The 17951-nt window shown below is 43.8% G+C and overlaps 1 protein-coding gene across 1 annotated transcript; it reads right to left on the bottom strand.

The window, feature by feature from the left end:
• Positions 1–69: 69 nt before the first annotated feature.
• On the bottom strand, positions 70–14359 carry LOC309329164 (acyl-coenzyme A synthetase ACSM4, mitochondrial-like). Its single transcript, XM_081839790.1, has 14 exons — positions 14249–14359; positions 12889–13130; positions 11228–11438; positions 10253–10460; positions 8850–8993; positions 8001–8157; positions 6821–6900; positions 6228–6351; positions 5435–5515; positions 5183–5284; positions 3750–3877; positions 2851–2950; positions 1565–1684; positions 70–1202 (listed from the first exon to the last, which is right to left on the bottom strand). Exons 2-14 carry the CDS (start codon positions 13087–13089, stop codon positions 1116–1118), a joined length of 1743 nt encoding a protein of 580 aa, XP_081695916.1. The 5' UTR covers positions 13090–13130; positions 14249–14359; the 3' UTR covers positions 70–1115.
• Positions 14360–17951: the final 3592 nt, after the last annotated feature.

Genomic DNA, 17951 nt, shown 5'->3' with positions numbered 1-17951 from the left:
TGGTTGAGGACTAAGTATACTTTGTAAAATGGCAACTTTAAAAAAAGGAACAAGCAATTTCAGTGTAATGTTGCTGTCTTATATAAAAGGAATACATGAAGTGGGATAAGGGCAAGACTCCATCTAGCTCAGAATTGTCTCTTGGATCACAGAATCATAGAACTGTAGAGTTGAGAGGGATCCAAAGGGTCATCTAGCCCAACCCCTGCAGTTCAGTGGTACAGCTTATAGCATGTGTTGCATGCAGAGGGTCCCAAGTTCAAGCCCTGACATCAGGGAAGGGCTGTGAAAGGCCCCTGTCCAACATCCTAAAAAACTTCTGCTAGTCTGTGTCTAATTCTATGTGAGAAGGTCTTACTCAGTGTAAGGCAGCTTCCTACGTCAGTTCAAAGGCAGGGCAGGGAACCTGTTGCCTTCCAGATGTTAAACAACAATGCCAATTGTCAGCTGATCACTGGCCATTCTGGCTGGGGTTGATGTCGGCCAGAATCCAAACAGCATCCAGAAGACCACAGGCTCCCTATCTGTGCTATAAGGCATCTTTTAAATGACAGGCTCAGGTCTAGGCTTGTATGCAACACCCATATTCTTTCATGACAAATTAGCCCAGAGAAGCCTTCTAACAAATCACTCCCTCTAAATAGTAAACACAGATGGCAAGTGCCAACAGGAAAGTAGCCAAAACGGAACCACTGGGAAACAAAAGAGTGTGACTGTCACAAATGGTGGAACTTCAAAGGTTGCAGAAAAAGTACAAAAGAAAAATCTGTTTTCTTTTTTTAAAAAACAACCCTGGGAGAATTGCTCATGCTCACCCCACTCTTACAGCTGATCATATCCTGGAACCCTGATCTGGGGTACTTCTGATAAGAGCTGAGCATCCACTGGCTACAACATTTTGTTGCAGCCCCTGCTTGTCCTTTTTAATCTGAACCTTGCATGTGTTAGGTACCATTAATTAGTTTGGAATCAGGTGATCACTTTTAACATCTGCCCACATTGTGACCTAAATACTCTTAAAACTAACACAGTTTAGCACACACTTGGTTCTACACATTTTAAATGTCAGCCTAATGCTGATGGCGGAGAACTCTTGCCTTAACCTCAGCACAGAACTAAATGGGTCCCCACTCCTTTTTCCTCAAGACATTTCTTCGAATTTTGCCTGTGATGGTTTTTGGCAGCTCTTGGACAAATTCCATCTGATGGAAGAAGGAGAAAAAAAAGGAAGCACCAGAATTAAATTGCAAATGTCTATAAACGTTAAAGTTAGGCAAATCGGAGTATGCTATTTGGCCACTGAAGGGGTGAAGCTGAAATGGGAATAGCAGCCCTGCTATAGATCAGACCGAAGTTCCATTCAGCCCAGCACCCTCCTTTTCCTGGTGGCCAATCAGATGCCTCCAGGAAGTCCTTGGTAAGGCACAAACACAGTAGCCCCCTCCTAAGGAACTAGTTTTCACAGACCTCCTCTCCTGACCACACAGGCTTCACTACTGATAAGCCTGTCCATACTAAAAGCAAACATGGATATTATTTGGGATCAGTTTTTAACACAACTCACTTTTCTAGGATATTTGTATGGAGCAGTCACCTTTTTGACATGTTCTTGCAGCTCAAGGGTTAACTTCTCAGGGTTGTGTGATGCAAAGGAAGGAGATAAGACCACAAAAGCTTTCACCACCTAAGGAGGATAAAAAACAATCAGTACATGTTGCAACTGATCGAAAGCAATAAATAATGAAAGAGGAATGTTTTGTTTTTTTAACGTTCAGGAGGACTTTAGGACCATATGGAGAGGAATTTAATTCAGGAACAAATTTTGCTGTTTCTATACCAGAGCATGGGTTGTTCCTTCGCCCATGCCCCCTGCAAACAACAACAACAACTTGAAAATTGCTAAGGATCTTGGTGGGAACTGAATGCTTTCCATGCTTAGATGTTTTTCCATTGCTGCCTTAGAGCATAGTGAAGCTGTCCCCATCCTGGTGCATTTCACAGCTCCCCCTGCCATCAGCTGTTCACATCAGCAGGGCTTCATTAATGTAATTCATTTCTATTTGTGTACACACAGGTGGGTTGGGCATCTTTACCCTATGAAAATGTGTCTAAATCTCAGCTAGAGACAAATTAGGAGCAACTCAAGGACTCCAACTAGGGAGAAGCCGGTTTTGAGAAGCAACACATCAAACAGAATACATAAGCCTTTTGGATAATGTCATGTGAACACATAAAGAACCCAGCACTGTAAATGCAGTGAGGGCAAAATAAAAAGGAACATGAACACAGCCCAAGTCACTCTCCTGCAGGAACTCCAACTTAGCATCTTCCCCTCTTTCTCAGGGCTTCCTTTGTTCCTGTGTAGAATCATAGAACTGTGAAGGGTTGGAAGAGACCCCAAGGGTCAACTTGACCAACCCCCTGCAATGCAAGAATCCCAGCTAAGGAATCTCTGGCACATGGCTATCCAATCTCTCTTTAAAAATGAAGGAGAGTCCACCACCTTCTGAGGGAGTCCATTCCACTGTCGAACAGCTCTTACCATTAGAACGTTCTTCCTAATGTTAGTCGGAATCTCCTTGTAATTTGAATCCAGTGGTTCAGGCCCTACCCTGTGAAGCAGCTGCTGTTTTCCCAACACCCCAATGCAATGTCATTCCTATACTTTCCCAAAATTCCCAATGTTCCCACTGATCCAAAAAAGTTGGTAACCCTGTTATGATGACACCATGCAAAGATGGGAACATTTGTAGTCTGCAAATCCTCTGTCAGCCTCTGCCTTGTAGACAACCATACTTCCCAGGCTGTGCATTAAATAGGATTTGAGTTTCTTATTTAGCATTTCATTACCTCGCCTCTGACAGGATCTGGACTGCTCACCACAGCTGATTCAACCACAGCTGGGTGCTCAATCAGAGCACTTTCCACCTCAAAAGGCCCAATACGATACCTGGAAGCAACAACAACAAAAAGGCCAGTTGACTCTGAAGGTGATTTGGAAACTACGGCTAATTCAGAATGCGGTTGCCATACTGGTGACAAGGAGTGGCCACCAGGACTGTTTTTCCATGTGTAAGCATGGCAGCCATTTTGGGCGCAGCAATCTTGTGTGATCTCATGCCACAATCTCACCTCCCAAAGCACTTTATTTGGGGCCGTGATCTTGTGCAGATCACGTAACTCACCCAGAAGACGTGAGTCCCAGTTTTGGGCCTGGACATGTTGGAGGGTATGGTGTACTAGTAAAACTGTTTTATTTCATCAGGCCTTAGGCCTTGAGTCATCTATCTGCTTCCTGGTTTGTGTTCTGTTTCTTTATAATTAGCCATTTCCCCTTGTACAGTGGTACCTCGGGTTACAGATGCTTCCGGTTACAGACGCTTCAGGTTACAGACTCCGCTAACCCAGAAATAGTACCTCGGGTTAAGAACTTTGTTTCAGGATGAGAACAGAAATTGCACGGTGGCGGCGCGGGGGCAGCAGGAGGCCCCCCATTAGCTAAAGTGGTACCTCAGGTTAAGAACAGTTTCAGGTTAAGAACAGACCTCCAGAACGAATTAAGTTCTTAACCCGAGGTATCACTGTACATGCTTTCTCATTTTCCTGTGTATTTTGTGCATTTGTATCTATTGTCATTTTGCTTTAAAAATCAGTTAGCTGTTTTGAAGGCTAACCAGTGGGAAAGTGGCCTAGAAATATTAACAAATACTTGCTCCTCTCTGTAGTAACACATTCTGCAATGTACAAACCCAGAAGAGATGATAACATCATCGGATCGCCCAACAAACCACAAATATCCATCTTCGTCCATTAGCCCTCTGTCTCCAGTAATGTAGAAATCCCCACGGAAGACTGTAGCAGTTTTCTCTGGATTATCCTTACAATAAACACAATGATATGTCTATGTGAATTAGGAGTATCTGGCTACTGCTCTTACCTAGGAAATAATTCCTACTCTTGCAGCAAAAAAAGGTAAAGGACCCCTGGACGGTTAAGTCCAGTCAAGGGCGACTATGGGGTTGCGGCACTCATCTCGCTTTTAGGCCAAGGGAGCCAGTGTTTGTCCACAGACAGTTGCAATCATAAGAACGTAAGGAGAGCCTGCACGATCCAGACACTGCCACATCTAATCCAGTATCCTAATATAAGGACATTGACACCACAATGACATTAGGTGACCCATTTTGCTCTCTGTACTGTGCTATTCAAGCTCTGCCGATCAGCTGATTACAAGGACTTGCACAGCATGGCACAAGTCCCTTTGGCCCAGCCGCAAAGTGGCCTTGTGGACTAAATGGGTAGGCTTGGCAGGCCTATTTAAACTTACGGGCAAGAGTTTCCCCACCCCTGATTACCGCGGTAAAAATGTTGCCATCGCATTGCAATTACATTGACAAAGAGAGAATTGCTACTCCTTACCATATACCGTATTTTTCGCCCTATAGGACGCACTTTTTCCCCTCCAAAAATGAAGGGGAAATGCGTGTGCGTCCTATGGGGCGAATGCAGGCTTTCGCTGAAGCCTGGAGAGCGAGAGGGGTCGGTGCACACCGACCCCTCTCGCTCTCCAGGCTTCAGGAGAGCCACAGCGCCAGTCCCACAAGGTCGGGGGACAGCGGGGAGGCGGAACGCCGCTATCCCGTTGTCTCCCGATGTGGTTTGGAGGCTGACGGCGGGGAGACGCGTGCTTCTCCCTGCCGCCAGCCCCGCAAGCTCCGGGGACAGCTGGCAGGCGCAGCGCGTCCTCCCGCTGTCCCTGGACCTGGTCTGCAGGCGGGCGGCGGGGAGAAGAGCGCTTCTCCCCGCTGCCAGCCCCACAAGCGCCTGGGGGGGGGGAAATAATTTTTTTTCTTTATTTCCCCCCCAAAAAACTTGGTGCGTCCTATGGGCCGGTGCGTCCTATGGGGCGAAAAATACAGTAACAAGAGGGAGAAAACCAAATGGCCGATTTGATTTGGTGTACAGAACTAGAGAGGGGAGAGAACTCGCATCTAAATTTACCGTGAAGCAAGAGAAAATACAAAATGGCCACTTAGATCTGACATACCGAAAATTAAAAGGGGAAACGTTGTGTTGTATATAAATCACTTAACATGTAGCAAGAAAAACAAAACGTCTGCTTTGATTTGATTTCCGGAAACTATACAGAGGGAACTGTCTTGCATAGAAATGAACTGCTTACCACATAGCGGGAAAAGAAACAAAATGGTCTCTTGGATTTTATTCTAATGGCAATGTCTCCTTCTTCCCCACGAGGCAAAATATTGCCGTTTTCATCTATAATCTAGGGGGGAAAGGCAAGTACAGTTATGGTTTAGAGGGGTGGGGGTGGGGAAACACCTCTAAACACACAGATATCATTACTACTTTCTTGAAACTCTTCTTGTTTCCATATTTTCACTAGACCCACCTGACAAATTAGCTGCCCTCTTACCTGAACATCATAAGGTGGAGCTGGTGTGCCCATGGACCCAGGTTTAATTTTCTTCCCTCTCTCATTTTGCGATATAATACCCTGCAGCAAACAAAAGTTTTCAAACCCTTGATCATCTTTGTAAGTTGCATTTTTATTCCACTTTAAAATTTTGGGCAGATAACTCAGTTTGTACAGACCTGTGACAGAACCTTCTCAGCGGTGGCTCCCCATTTGTGGAATGCCCTCATTATTAACATTCCTGTTTGCTCAGGAATTTGATGGCTGTCAATTTGATACTGTCTTGACAACTCTGAAATTATTGTTTTAATGATTGCTTTTAAATGGGCTGTCTCTAACGAAGTTCCCCTCAGGGTAAACCAGTTGAAATTATTGGGCATGGCTAATTGAGGCCCATTTATTTCAATGGGCGTACTCTATGCAAAAACTAGGCCCCGTTTGCACTGTGCATTTAAAGCAGAATTATACCACTTTAAATGGTCATGGCTTCCTTTGTAGAATCCTGGCAGCAATTGTTCACTAAGGATGATGAAAGTTGTTAGGAGAACCCTCTTCCCAGGGAACTCTGGGAAATGTGGCTCTGTCCGCTACTTTGAGTTCCTAGGAAGGAAGATGCAACAAATGAACTAAACACTTTATGAAGGATGATGGTTATGATGACATTGGCTAAGCACATTAACTCGGTTAGGGTTCCACTGCATTAAGCATCTTCAATTTTGCTCTAACAACAAAGGATATACATTGTGCCCTGGTTTCTTTTGCTTGGAATGCTGACCCGCTAAATTGGGCCTACCACTTCAGTCTGTCCATAGCCTTCGTAGATATCCAGACCCGTCTGCCTTTTCCATTGCACCATCACCTCCGGGTTGAGCGGCTCCCCTCCTGTCAAACAGTGCCTCAGGCTCTTGAACTTGTAGCTTAACAGAAATAAGAGGAGGAGGTTTGAGTGTGTTCATTAATTATTATTATTTTTTAAAATGTCCCTGGGCTCCATTGAAAATGGATTCTCCACATGAACCAGGAAGTGTGCCCTCTAGACAATGGAAAAGCTCTTTTCTTATCTCTGTGGCTGTGATCACCGGGTGACGCGGACGCCATCAGGTGGTTGAATGTACATGAATACTCCGTCCATTTCTCTCCCACCTGCCCCCTCCGTGCAGCCCCGGGCACTGGCAACCCACGCTACACCACTGGTGACGCCGTGTTTTTTTACCACCAGCACATTGGTACATAGTGCGCTAGATGCAGGATTGCAGCACTTTGATGTGCAGGCTGGGAGGATCATTGTGGTGCGCAAATACAGGTGGGGTGTTTTCCATTCCAAGGCTGGATGCCAATCACAAAAGAACGGCTACATTCCTGATGCAAAACAATAACACAGGGTACCTGGTAAGATCATGCTGCACCAACAGGCGATAGGCTGTCGGGGCGCTGCACACTGTCGTTATTGGATACTGGGAGAGCGTCTAGAGAAAGTAGGAAGGGAAGAGTGGGAAGAAAAGCACAAATTCACATTGTAAAATATATTTCGCTTCGTGGGTAACAAGAGCACATTTTGAGCCTTCCCTTTATCCAAAGAGCCTTAGGAAGAGTTCATTATCTCTCTGCTCCACAAACCCATTTTATCCTCGCAACAATTCTGCAACATGGGTAAGGGTAGGAGTTAGTGACTGGACCATGAACCAGTGAGGTTCATGAGTGCATGGGGATTTGAACCTACGGTATGTCTCCCAGGCCATAGTCTGAAACTCTATCCACTACACCAGGGTTTCCCCAACTTAGGTATCCAGCTGTATCTGGACTACAGTTCCCATCATTCCTTACCACTGGTCCTGTTACCTAGGGGTGATGGGAGTTGTAGTCCAAAAACTGCTGGAGATCTACATTTGGGAAACACTGCTCTATAGCATACTGTTTTATAGATATTAATAGATATCACGTGGTGTATATGCTGCCAGCAGTCTTGATATATATTTATTTTTATAAAAAGTGTAGTTTATAATTTTTCAAATAAATAAGTGCATCTCAAATGGCAACATGGTAGGTAGTGGGGCAATTTCTCAGTTGTGCTGGAGCAAGGCTGGGTGATAGCTCAGCTTCAGAACCTAAGACATTGATAGTGACTCCTTTTCAGCCTGAGGGCCACATTTGCTTCTAGTAAACCTCCTGAGGGCCATAGGCCAGTGTTGGGTAAGGCTGGGGGCAAAAATGATCAAAGCAACAAATGTATTTTTTTCTCTTAACCACTGCACTGCAGGCTGGTATCCACATGCTGGCATACTCCACTGTCTGTCCTCCATCCAGCCAAACAAGATGAACTATCAAAGTTCAAGGATCCATTCCCAACCAGGAAAAACACTGTGAAGCAGGGTCAGGAAGTGGTAGGCCAGGGGAGAGTTCAAAGGGCCAGACAGAGAGGTCTGAAGGGCCACACTGGCCCTCTGGCTGCGACCTGCAGGTCACTTCTCTTGGTCAAGGTTCCATAGTCTGTGTTGTTTTTTTACCCAGTTGGCAGAGAGTGTGAAACATAGCTTACACCCCCCCAAGATAGGACTTATATTCTTACATTTAGGAATTCTCTTGGCTCAAACTGGGGCATGCTGTGGACAAAGACGGTGACACCTCGAAGCCATGGGGCAAAAACACTCCCCAGGCCTGCCTTCACCCAGCCTGTATCGGACATGTTCCAGATGATGTCTGAAGGCCTTATGTCCAGCCAAGACCTGTGAGAGACAGAAGTTGAGAGATGGGAGCCTGCACTAATACGTACAAGAAAACCTGTGTCTTTCACTCTGCCCAGAGACTTTCAGAGAGGATATGGGATACGGAAACGATCAGTTGATGGGTGGCAGCCTGCAAACCTCACTTCCTTTGCCCACCAGGTTCAATTTCTCCACCCTTGAACTTGGGAATGGGGAAGAAAATTGATTCACTTTGCATTTAAAAGTTGAATTTACCAAATGCACACTTTGGGAAACAATAGGCGAACCAAAACACCACTATCCTGAAAAATCCTCACTTTTCTAAATTTTGCAAAGCAGCCCTCCAACCCAGCAGTGTGTACAAAAAAATATGAATTACATTTGGGTAAAGTGTGCACATATATATATGCACATATTGACGTAAACAGTATTCAAAATGTACTTGTCAAAATGTGTATGTTTGTCAAAACAGCATACAAAATTGTGTTTATTAGGAGAAATAATAGGTACTGAAATTGTCACAAGGATTTTTTTTTTTTTAAATTAAGATTGCTGCCAAAATATGGAGACTGGATTTAAGACTGGAAAAATGAGAAAGTGAGAAAACTGAAAAATGATTTGTCTATCCCTGCTCCAGAGAGAGAGAGAGAGAGTTTAATGCTTTAATGCTTCCTGGAGATTTATAAAAACACAAGCAAATTATAGAACTATACCTTCCAGATAATGCCAGTCCAAGAGCTAAACTGCTTTGGGAATGCTCTGCCATTTTTGGAGACCCCGTAGTTCCACTTGTGAAGTAGATCGTCATTGGTTCATCGCTCTTGGTTCTCACGCAGCTGTGATCAGGAGGGGCCACGCTTCAAGAAAGTCAAAAAGGGTGACAGGTCAAGGAAGTGAATGTCCAAGTCTTCTGTATTTAAATGTACAGCAGAGGGTGCAAACAGAAGCTATAACAGGGGCCAGCCTCATAAGTGCCAACTGTGGGAGCCTATGTGTCGGTCATGCAATTGTCACATGAACCTCCTGTGCCGATGCTCATTCTCAGACACTCACGAGCAACTGTATGCTTGTGAATACCACTGCTTGGGAATCGCAAGTGAAGAGAGGGCAGCTGAAATCAGGTTTTGTTTGTGGACTTCCCATGAGGCACCTGGTTGGCCACTGTGAGAACAAGGTGTTGGATGAGATGGGCCTTTGCTAGAGCTGGTTGCAGGTTTGAGGGTCACTTGGAAATTACCACCCCCCACCACCAATATTCTTTGAAGTAGTGACCAGATCAGGGAAACTGCCTGCCATTTTAACTTCCTATAACGCCCAAGAGCGATGCTACATCAGGAGCTCTAAGGAGTTGTGGGGAACTTATAGGGCAGGTGGCGTTCCAATCCCAGTTGTGGTCACCAGTCATACACTTCAAGTACTATTATGCTCAGTCAGTAGAGCATGAGGCTCTTAATCTCAGCAGTGGCGAACTTTGACATTTCAAATTTCAACAGCGCCCTGTGTGATGCCAAAATTCAGTGCCCACCCCCACCTCTCGCCTTCTGTTCTAAGTCATTTTTGCGGTGCCCTCTCGGCTCAGTGCCCAAGGCGGCCAAACTGGGTGCACTCCCCTAAATCTGCCTCTGATCTCAGGGTTGTGGGTCTGAGCCTCTCATTGGGCAAAAGATTCCTGCATTGCAAGGTGTTGGACTAGATGTCCCTCACGGTCCGTTCCAACACTATAATTCTCTGATTCTATAATATTATAAACAGCCGTTCCTTCCCCGCAAAAATCTGTAAGGTGTTAAGGGTGCTGAGAATTGTTAGAAGACCCCTATTCCCTTCAGAGAACTACAGTTCCCAGCATCCCCTGGAAAGAGGAATTGACTGCTAAACCAGTCTGGGAATAGTAGCATTCTGAGGGGAAGAGAGGTCTCTTAACAACTGAGCAGCCTTAACTACATTTCCCAGGATTCTTTGGGGGAAGCCATGACTGTTTAAAGTGGTATCACAAAGGGGCCACATTCAGTAACCTGAAGAACGTGCATGTTGAGATGTGGGCTGAGCCAAGCATTGCCAGTTCTTGACCCTACCTGTACATTTCTCCTGCCGTATAAATAAAACCACTGTTACTCACTCAAGCAGCTCCTTGAAGTTCAGCCAGCCCCCCCTCCTGCCTTCGGAGAGCAGCAACTTTGTTTTCAGAAAGGGGCAGGAAGACGAAATGGAGTCCACTGCAGGGGTCAAGGTGTCATGGGTAATAATGCATTTGGCCTTTGAAACCTGAAGTCTGTACTGGATATCTTTGGCCGTCAGCTGAGGTGTCCCTGGCATGAACACAATCCCTAGAAGACCAACACATTCAAAATGGTGTTTAGGTTTTTTGGATTCACTTGTGTTTTTACCTTATTATCCCACTTTTCTTCCTTTTTTAGGAAAAAAAAATATTTTCAAAGTTTCAACAAGGAAAACGTTTTACACACACACACACACACACACACACACACACACACACACACTTTCATAAAACCATGGTCATATCAGTACCTTTATGGGGTTCCCTGAACCCCCAGACTTCCCTCTACCCCTCCCTTGGCTTCCAAAATTCACCTTTTTAAACTGCATATAATTACATTTATCCAAATAGTTATACTTCATTTTTATCTGTTGTTATTTTAAAAAACAAGTGTTATGTAAATCCTGCTAAGGTTTTTAAACTTTTTCAATGTTCTTTAATATTATATTCTATAAAGTTATGACATTATCTATTAAATTTGTCATCTTCTTGGTCAGCCTTGCCATCTCCACATAGTCCATCATCTTCATTATCCATTCTTCTTTCGATGGGACTTTTTCTTCTTTCCATCCCTGGGCGTATAGAAGAAAAGTGTATGTGGGGATGGATGGACTATACACCCCTTTTCTTCTAAGACGGAACACAGTCTTAGCAGTGGTGGAGAACCTCTGTTGCATGGTCCATTTTGTGTCTTTGTCTCCTTTTTAGACGCAGCAGCCAATTTATGTCATACTACATACAACCCCACAGCAGCCATTTTGTGACTGGCACCTACAGCAGTTTCTCGAGTTTCCAGAGCACCCAAGATGTGCTTACCTGACCGAATGCATGCCACATTCAGCAGCCACCATTCTGGGACTCGAGGCAGAATGAGAACCACTCGATCTCCTCTTTGCAGACCGCATGGGCCAGAGAGCACATTGGCCGCTTTCTGTGACAGGACTCCCAGCTCCTCAAAGCTCCATCTCACTTCCTTTCCTTTGCCATCTATCCACCAGAGAGCTGGATTGGATGTCCTGCTTCCATCCTGCAAAACAGCATCAGTTTCAGGGTGTTCTCCAGTTTATGGTAGAGACTTTATGGATAAGGTTGTATCATACAACAGCAGCCCCCTTTGCAAAAAATTAAAGTAAGTCTCCAGCCCTTTTATCAATACGTAAATGCAGGCTGTGCAAACAAATCGGAATGAATGCTCAGTAAAGTCTGGGCACAGTTTAACCACCATGTAAGCTTTGTGTAAGCAACCTTCAGAACAGAGTAATAGCAGCAGCAGCGGTAATAATAACAATAATAACAACAACAATAACAATAACAAGAATAAGTTGTTATTGGTCACTCTTTTTTTAACCAAAGTAACTAAGTGATTTACAGTAAAAACAAGCAAGCAAACAGATACGTTAAAACTGGAGAAAAATAAAACAAAGAAAAATCAAAAAGAGCTGTTTTTTACAAGCTAGAACAGTGGTCAGCAAACATTTTCAGCAGGGGGCCGGTCCACTGTCCCTCAGACCTTGCTGGACTATATATTTTTTTTGGTGGAAAATAAATGAATTAATTCCTATGCTCCACAAATAACCCAGAGATGCATTTTAAATAAAAGGATACATTCTACTCATGTAAAAACACACTGATTCCCAGACCGTCCGCAGGCTGAATTTAGAAGGCGATTGGGCCACATCCGGCCCCCAGGCCTTAGTTTGCCTACCCATGAGCTAGATTAAAACATCCCATTCACTCAAAGAGACCATGGGTAAGTAAAAGCCAAAGACCTGGTGAAAGATGACCGCTTTTGCCTAGCTAAGTGGCTAAATGGGTTGAGGGCTCCCGGTTGCCTTATCTTTTGAGACACTTATCTTAGCTACTCTTTTCTGAAGGTTAAAGGGGATGCAATTTGGCTAAAATCTGGCGGAGGCCGGCCCAAAAATGGAAGCAAGAAGAACTACCAGCATTAGAAGAATGGAGGTTGAAATTGATGGACTACGCAGAATTAGACAAACTAACAGGAAGGATCCGAGACCAGCGGGACCAGAGGTTTACCGAAGACTGGACTAAATTTACTGAGTATTTGAAAAGTATTTGTGATGATCAGATTACGTTTGTAGGACTACAAAAAGTTCTGTGAGGAGTAATTTAGGAAATATTGTAAAAATGGAAAGGGAGAAATGATTTGTTAGAAAAGGTAAAGGCAATATTAAGTTAAGAATTGCAGGAGAAATAATCAAGACGGAAGGCTATCAGAGATGCTGAAGGAAGTCCAAACAAGGACATATGTATAATAATTTGTGTGGTATGTCCTAAAAAATTTTTGTATGCTAAAAATAATAAAAATATTATATATATATAAAAAAATCTGGCGGAGGCCAGGAACGAGGTGTCTCTCTTTATTGGATCCCCCTTCCTCCCAAATTTAAGCACTGTCTTGGCATATCACCCCAGTAAAGCAGGAAATGGCTACCCTGAGTGGGGAGAAAGGTTACCTTTTCAGCTTTGGACCATTGATCCAGCACATCGCTTGCAAAATTAAAGTATTCTGGGACCTCCTTGTCACCCCGGTTAATAGCTTCGTAGTGTGAAAGGTCAAGTGAAGCGAACCTCTTGTTGTCATTCTGGAATGCCCTGCAAAGTGATTGGCAGCTCCAGGCAGGCCTGAGTGTTTTGAGCTTGAGTAAGATTTGCATGTTGCAATGTGAGTGGGCCTGAGATCATGGGTGGTTTGGTCCTTCAAGAAAAGAGAAAATGAATCATTATTTGTTATAGAACCATAGAACTGTTGACTTAGATGTCATCTAGTCCAGCTCCTGTAGCCACTACTTATCATTTCTTGAAATAACTAAGGACATTTTTGTTCCAGCCAGCTTTTCCAGCCAAATGTATTTTTTATTTATTTATCACGTCTCTGTCTTGGATGTTTATTTGCATTTGTATTGTATAGGATATGCAATGCAGGATGATGAGGATGATTATCAATTTATTGATTGCCTTTTACCCAATTGCAATAAACAATAAAAATGGGGAAAAAATAGTTAAATGCACAAAAAACAGTATACACATTTAAAAAGAATACAAAATAGACACACAAGGCATGCAAGTACAACATCCCTGACTAGCAGATGGAAGGATCTGTCAATTTTGCCCCTCTAAGGGTCTCATTTTCCCAATCTTAAACTCATTTCTCAGCATTTCTGCAGCAATTCATGGTTTTTGGTTTTTTTGAAGCCCCGGGTGACACAATGAAGTTTTGTATGTTATTTTCACTAATATATGCAAGCCTGCACACCTTCTGCTAGCATATTCATTTTTGTCCTCATTATTTGGTCTGAGAAATGCATTGCAAAATTTGGAGAAGTGCAAATTTCAACGGATGGCTACGTTTCATTTCACATATTGTTTTGAGAATGGTGAATTAGTTAGATGCACCTTTTGTATGGGAACTGAACCGAATATCTCCAACATCTCTAATCAGTATTACGGACAGGGCAAAGAGTTACATTATGATTATTTATGATTACTGTTATTAATTACCTGCCCTTCACCCTGAAGGGCAGTTTCCAACAGCAAAACACAACCTTACAACACAATACTAAAAGCAGTCTAAAGCAACTTCCATAAAGTTCTCATGCATTCTCTTGGTCCAGATCAGCCCCCTGCCAGTTATTGCCTTTTCCAAAAAAGTGTGGCATCACATCTAGTTTGGCACTAGGAGTAGCGATGAGAAAGTTCTTGCTAGGCAACCTTCCTACCTCACAGGACTGTTGCAAGGATAGATAAGAAATCGCAAAAATATTCTGGGTGTGCATGGAAGAACCGATAACTCAAAAGCGAGCAAGCCATTGTTACCTGGAGGCAGTTGGCTTAGACAAGATGTCATCCTGCACCACCAGAGATGGAAAGAGCCTCTGGCCAACTCCTGCTCCTCAATCCGGCTTCTCCAAAGCGTATGAGTCTTGTTCGTACTATAAGGGCCTTTCGCTGGAAAGGATTATTCCCCTGTGAGAATGAAGTTGTTTGTTTCACCAATGATCCTTTTTTTTTTTTTTAAGCCACGAAGAGCAGAAAAGAAAACGTACACTAGCCATGCCTCTCCTTGGCCTCTCACTGCAGATCAATAACTAATCCGCTGCAGGTGAAGCTATAATTTCACCCTATGGTGCCAGCAGAGATTTGGGGGGCGGAGACAGCTAATATAGGAGTTCAGGAAGTTTTGTAGTGCAGGTAGAACTATACAGGATGGCATTCATACAATTAACAATTCCACAGTTATTGTTGTTGTTTTAAGTATGTAACTGGCATGCATGGGGGGGGTAGCAGCTGGTAGAGGGTGATGTGGGGCCCTTAATTCTGTATTCCCCACTCCAGACCTTATCCAGATTGCCCGGGGTTGATACTACTAGCAGTCATTTTTGATTGTTGAACAGTTTTAGTCTTCTTACTTTTATTCATACAGTGGTACCTCGGGTTACATACGCTTCAGGTTACATACACTTCAGGTTACATACTCCGCTAACCCAGAAATGGTACCTCGGGTTAAGAACTTTGCTTCAGGATGAGAACAGAAATTGTGCTCTGGCGGCGCGGCAGCAGCAGGAGGCCCCATTAGCTAAAGTGGTGCTTCAGGTTAAGAACAGTTTCAGGTTAAGAATGGACCTCCAGAACGAATTAAGTACTTAACGTGAAGTACCACTGTATCAGTTTGTCTTGCAATGTTTCTGTCATTTTTTAAAAAAATTGCATGCCACCCTGTAATCCTGTTTTGAATAATGGGTGGTTTATAATTCGCCATCTTCAAATAAATAAATTCGCCATCTTCAAATAAATAAATAAAAATAAATAAAATGGATTGGAGGAAAACACTCCCATTCAGACTGCCAATGCCAATATTCATTTGTTCGTTCATTCGTTCGTTGGTTCATTCATTCAGTAAAGCACACATCTTCATGGCTCTTTCTAACCCTCTCCATATTATCCATGCAACAACTCTGCAAGATTGGTTAGGACTAAGGGGCAGTGACTGGTCCAAGGCCACCCAGTTGAGGTTCATGGGGATTTGAAGCCTGGTCTTCCAGATTGTAGTCTGACACTCTCTAATGGCCTCCTCCTCTTCCTCCGCTTGTGGACCCTGACACACTCAACTAGCGGTCATGTCAGGCAGCTGCACTACTTCAAGCAATTCCAGATGGGCAGGGGGCACCATTTTAATCTCCTACAAGGCCCCAGAATGATGTTTGGTTCTGGACAACGTGGGAAGTTAAAATGGCAGCTAGACCCTGCTGCCTAGCATTTCTCAGAGCTGTGAACCAGGTTGTTGGCACCCTGGCAACTGCCCAAGGATACCATTTGCTGACACCAGCCCTGGTGCAATACCTGCTCACTGAAGAACAGAACAAGCATATTTTGATACTGAGCCACCATTGTCCCCAATCTCCTCTTGTTTTCTCCTGTGTGGTTCTTCATTTTCTTGCTCCAGTTGTGCCGTAGCACTGTACTGTTTCCACTCATCATAGCAATTTGGGCAAAATGCCTAAAGTTAATGATGGCTTAGCATAAGTTTGTTGAGCTACACAAAGGCCCTTGGGCATAGCTATTTAAAATATTAAAACATCTATTAAGGGATGGAGTTGTGATTCAATTAAAGCCATCGGTTAAGGCAACCACCATTCTTTGTTATGAATACATTAGGCACATTAAATCAATTTGCATAATTCTGCCTCCAAGTACCATGTTTTCAATGAATTTTGACTCCCTTGGCAAGACTGAGGAAGGATAATGGGAAATCTCAGGAGAGGACAGCATAGGGGTATAAAGGAAAAAAATGCTTCTGTTTTGAGGAACAAACAGGCAGTCACCAGGTGTACCATTTAAAAGCCTCAGAAATAATAATGCATCCCTTGTACACAGCAGAACTTACTTCTGAGTAGACAGTGTAAGGCTCCATTTACAATGCAGTCATACCTTGGTTGTTGAACGCCTCACGACTTGAATGTTTTGGCTCCCGAATGCCGCAAACCCGGAAGTAAGTGTTCTGGTCTGCGAACGTTTTTCGGAAGCTGAACATCCGATGTGGCTTCCGTTTGAGTGCAGGAAGCTCCTGCAGCCAATTGGAAGCCGTGCCTTGGTTTTTGAATGTTTTCAGAAGTTGAATGGACTTCCAGAACTGATTCCATTTGAGAATCAAGGTACGGCTGTAAAGAAATAGATACGCCCTGCATTTCCAAAGAAACTGCTGGCTGTAGAAGCATTGGAATTAAAGAATTGAAAGTGGATTGGTGAGCCTTTCCTTCAAGATTATATGCCAGCATCAACATTTCCTTCTTTTGGTTCAGGGATTTATTCTTCATATAAACAGGACTCCCATTTTTGCAACTACAGACATACACCATTTTTAATTGTTCTCTGAAACATGGAGGGAAAGAAAAAGGAAAACCAGGACATTCTGGGATCAAATTAGAAACTGGGATGGCTTCTGTAATTCTGGTACTGTTCTTGGAAAATGGGGACACTTGGATGGTATATAGGAGTAGTATTCAAGCCCATCATCTAGACTAGGTGTTATGTTCACCTTGTTTGTCCAGACTTGCCCTCTGCTGTGTTTGATTTTGCCTTTCTGGAACCTGAGCTGAGTCTGACTGCATTTGGGTGGTCATCCCCATAATGTGAAAGCCACTTCTGGAAATCTAGTGGAGATTTAGCACTTGTTTCTGGTGTTGATTGTTTTGAGGGGGGGGGAATCCATTTGCAACCCAATTAACTGGGAAAATTGCTTGAGTTTTGCACTGGCAAAATAAGGTCTTTCCCCACCCTTTTAAACTTTAGCACAATGTGGTGGAATGATTTTTTTTTAAAGCCTCAGTTCCATAACACAACATGGTGCTGCAGTGTAACAGGAATATTAGAAACTGGGGAAGAAGTGCTAGCATTATAACCAGTAAAATTAGCACAATAATCTTTACATTTCTGGATTTGGAACTGGTGCTATTGGTATGTGATCTGGTATCTCAGGACTTGCCACAAGCCCACCCCCCATTACACCTGCCTCACTTGATGCAAACCCCATCTTCGACTGTTGGCTGGGACAGAATACTGCCCAAAACCAGGAACTGGAAACTGGAGGTGCAGCTTGCACAAGAAGGAGTGAGTGCTCTCATGTTCAAATCCTGCTTTCTTGTTGTCCACTGTGAGAACAGGATGCTGGACTAGGTGGGCCATTGGCCTCATCCTGCAGGCTCTTCTTAGGTCCTTAATGCGCTTCTTACATTCTTGAAGCCTGAACTGATCACCACCATGAGATGAATATGGGCAGTGAGGCATTTACTAGATAATAGGGACTGTCCTTACTAAATACATACCTAAGACGCCTACTGAATCAGGCTAAAAGTCTAACTCAGGAATGAGAAACGTTTGACCCTCCAGATGTTGCTGAGCTACAACTCCCATCAGAGGATGATGATAGTTCAACAGCATCTGGAGGACCAATCGTCCCCACATCCAGGCTCTATCTAGTCCAGCATCTTGCTTCCCATGGTGGATAATGATGTGTCTATGG

Source organism: Podarcis erhardii (assembly GCF_964252035.2).
Source record: "Podarcis erhardii genome assembly, chromosome: 14".
In the NCBI taxonomy this organism is placed as follows: Eukaryota; Metazoa; Chordata; class Lepidosauria; order Squamata; family Lacertidae; genus Podarcis; species Podarcis erhardii.
This window is presented reverse-complemented; position numbering and strand designations above follow the sequence as displayed.

Coding starts and splice junctions, on each gene's coding strand:
- LOC309329164 (XM_081839790.1), bottom strand. CDS start 13,089: ATGCAAATCTTACTCAAGCTCAAAACACTCAGGCCTGCCTGGAGCTGC. Junction 5,516..6,227: donor GCTATGGACAGACTGAAGTG/GTAGGCCCAATT, acceptor TGTTTGCTGCAG/GGTATTATATCGCAAAATGA. Junction 2,951..3,749: donor GATGTTATCATCTCTTCTGG/GTTTGTACATTG, acceptor TGTTGCTTCCAG/GTATCGTATTGGGCCTTTTG.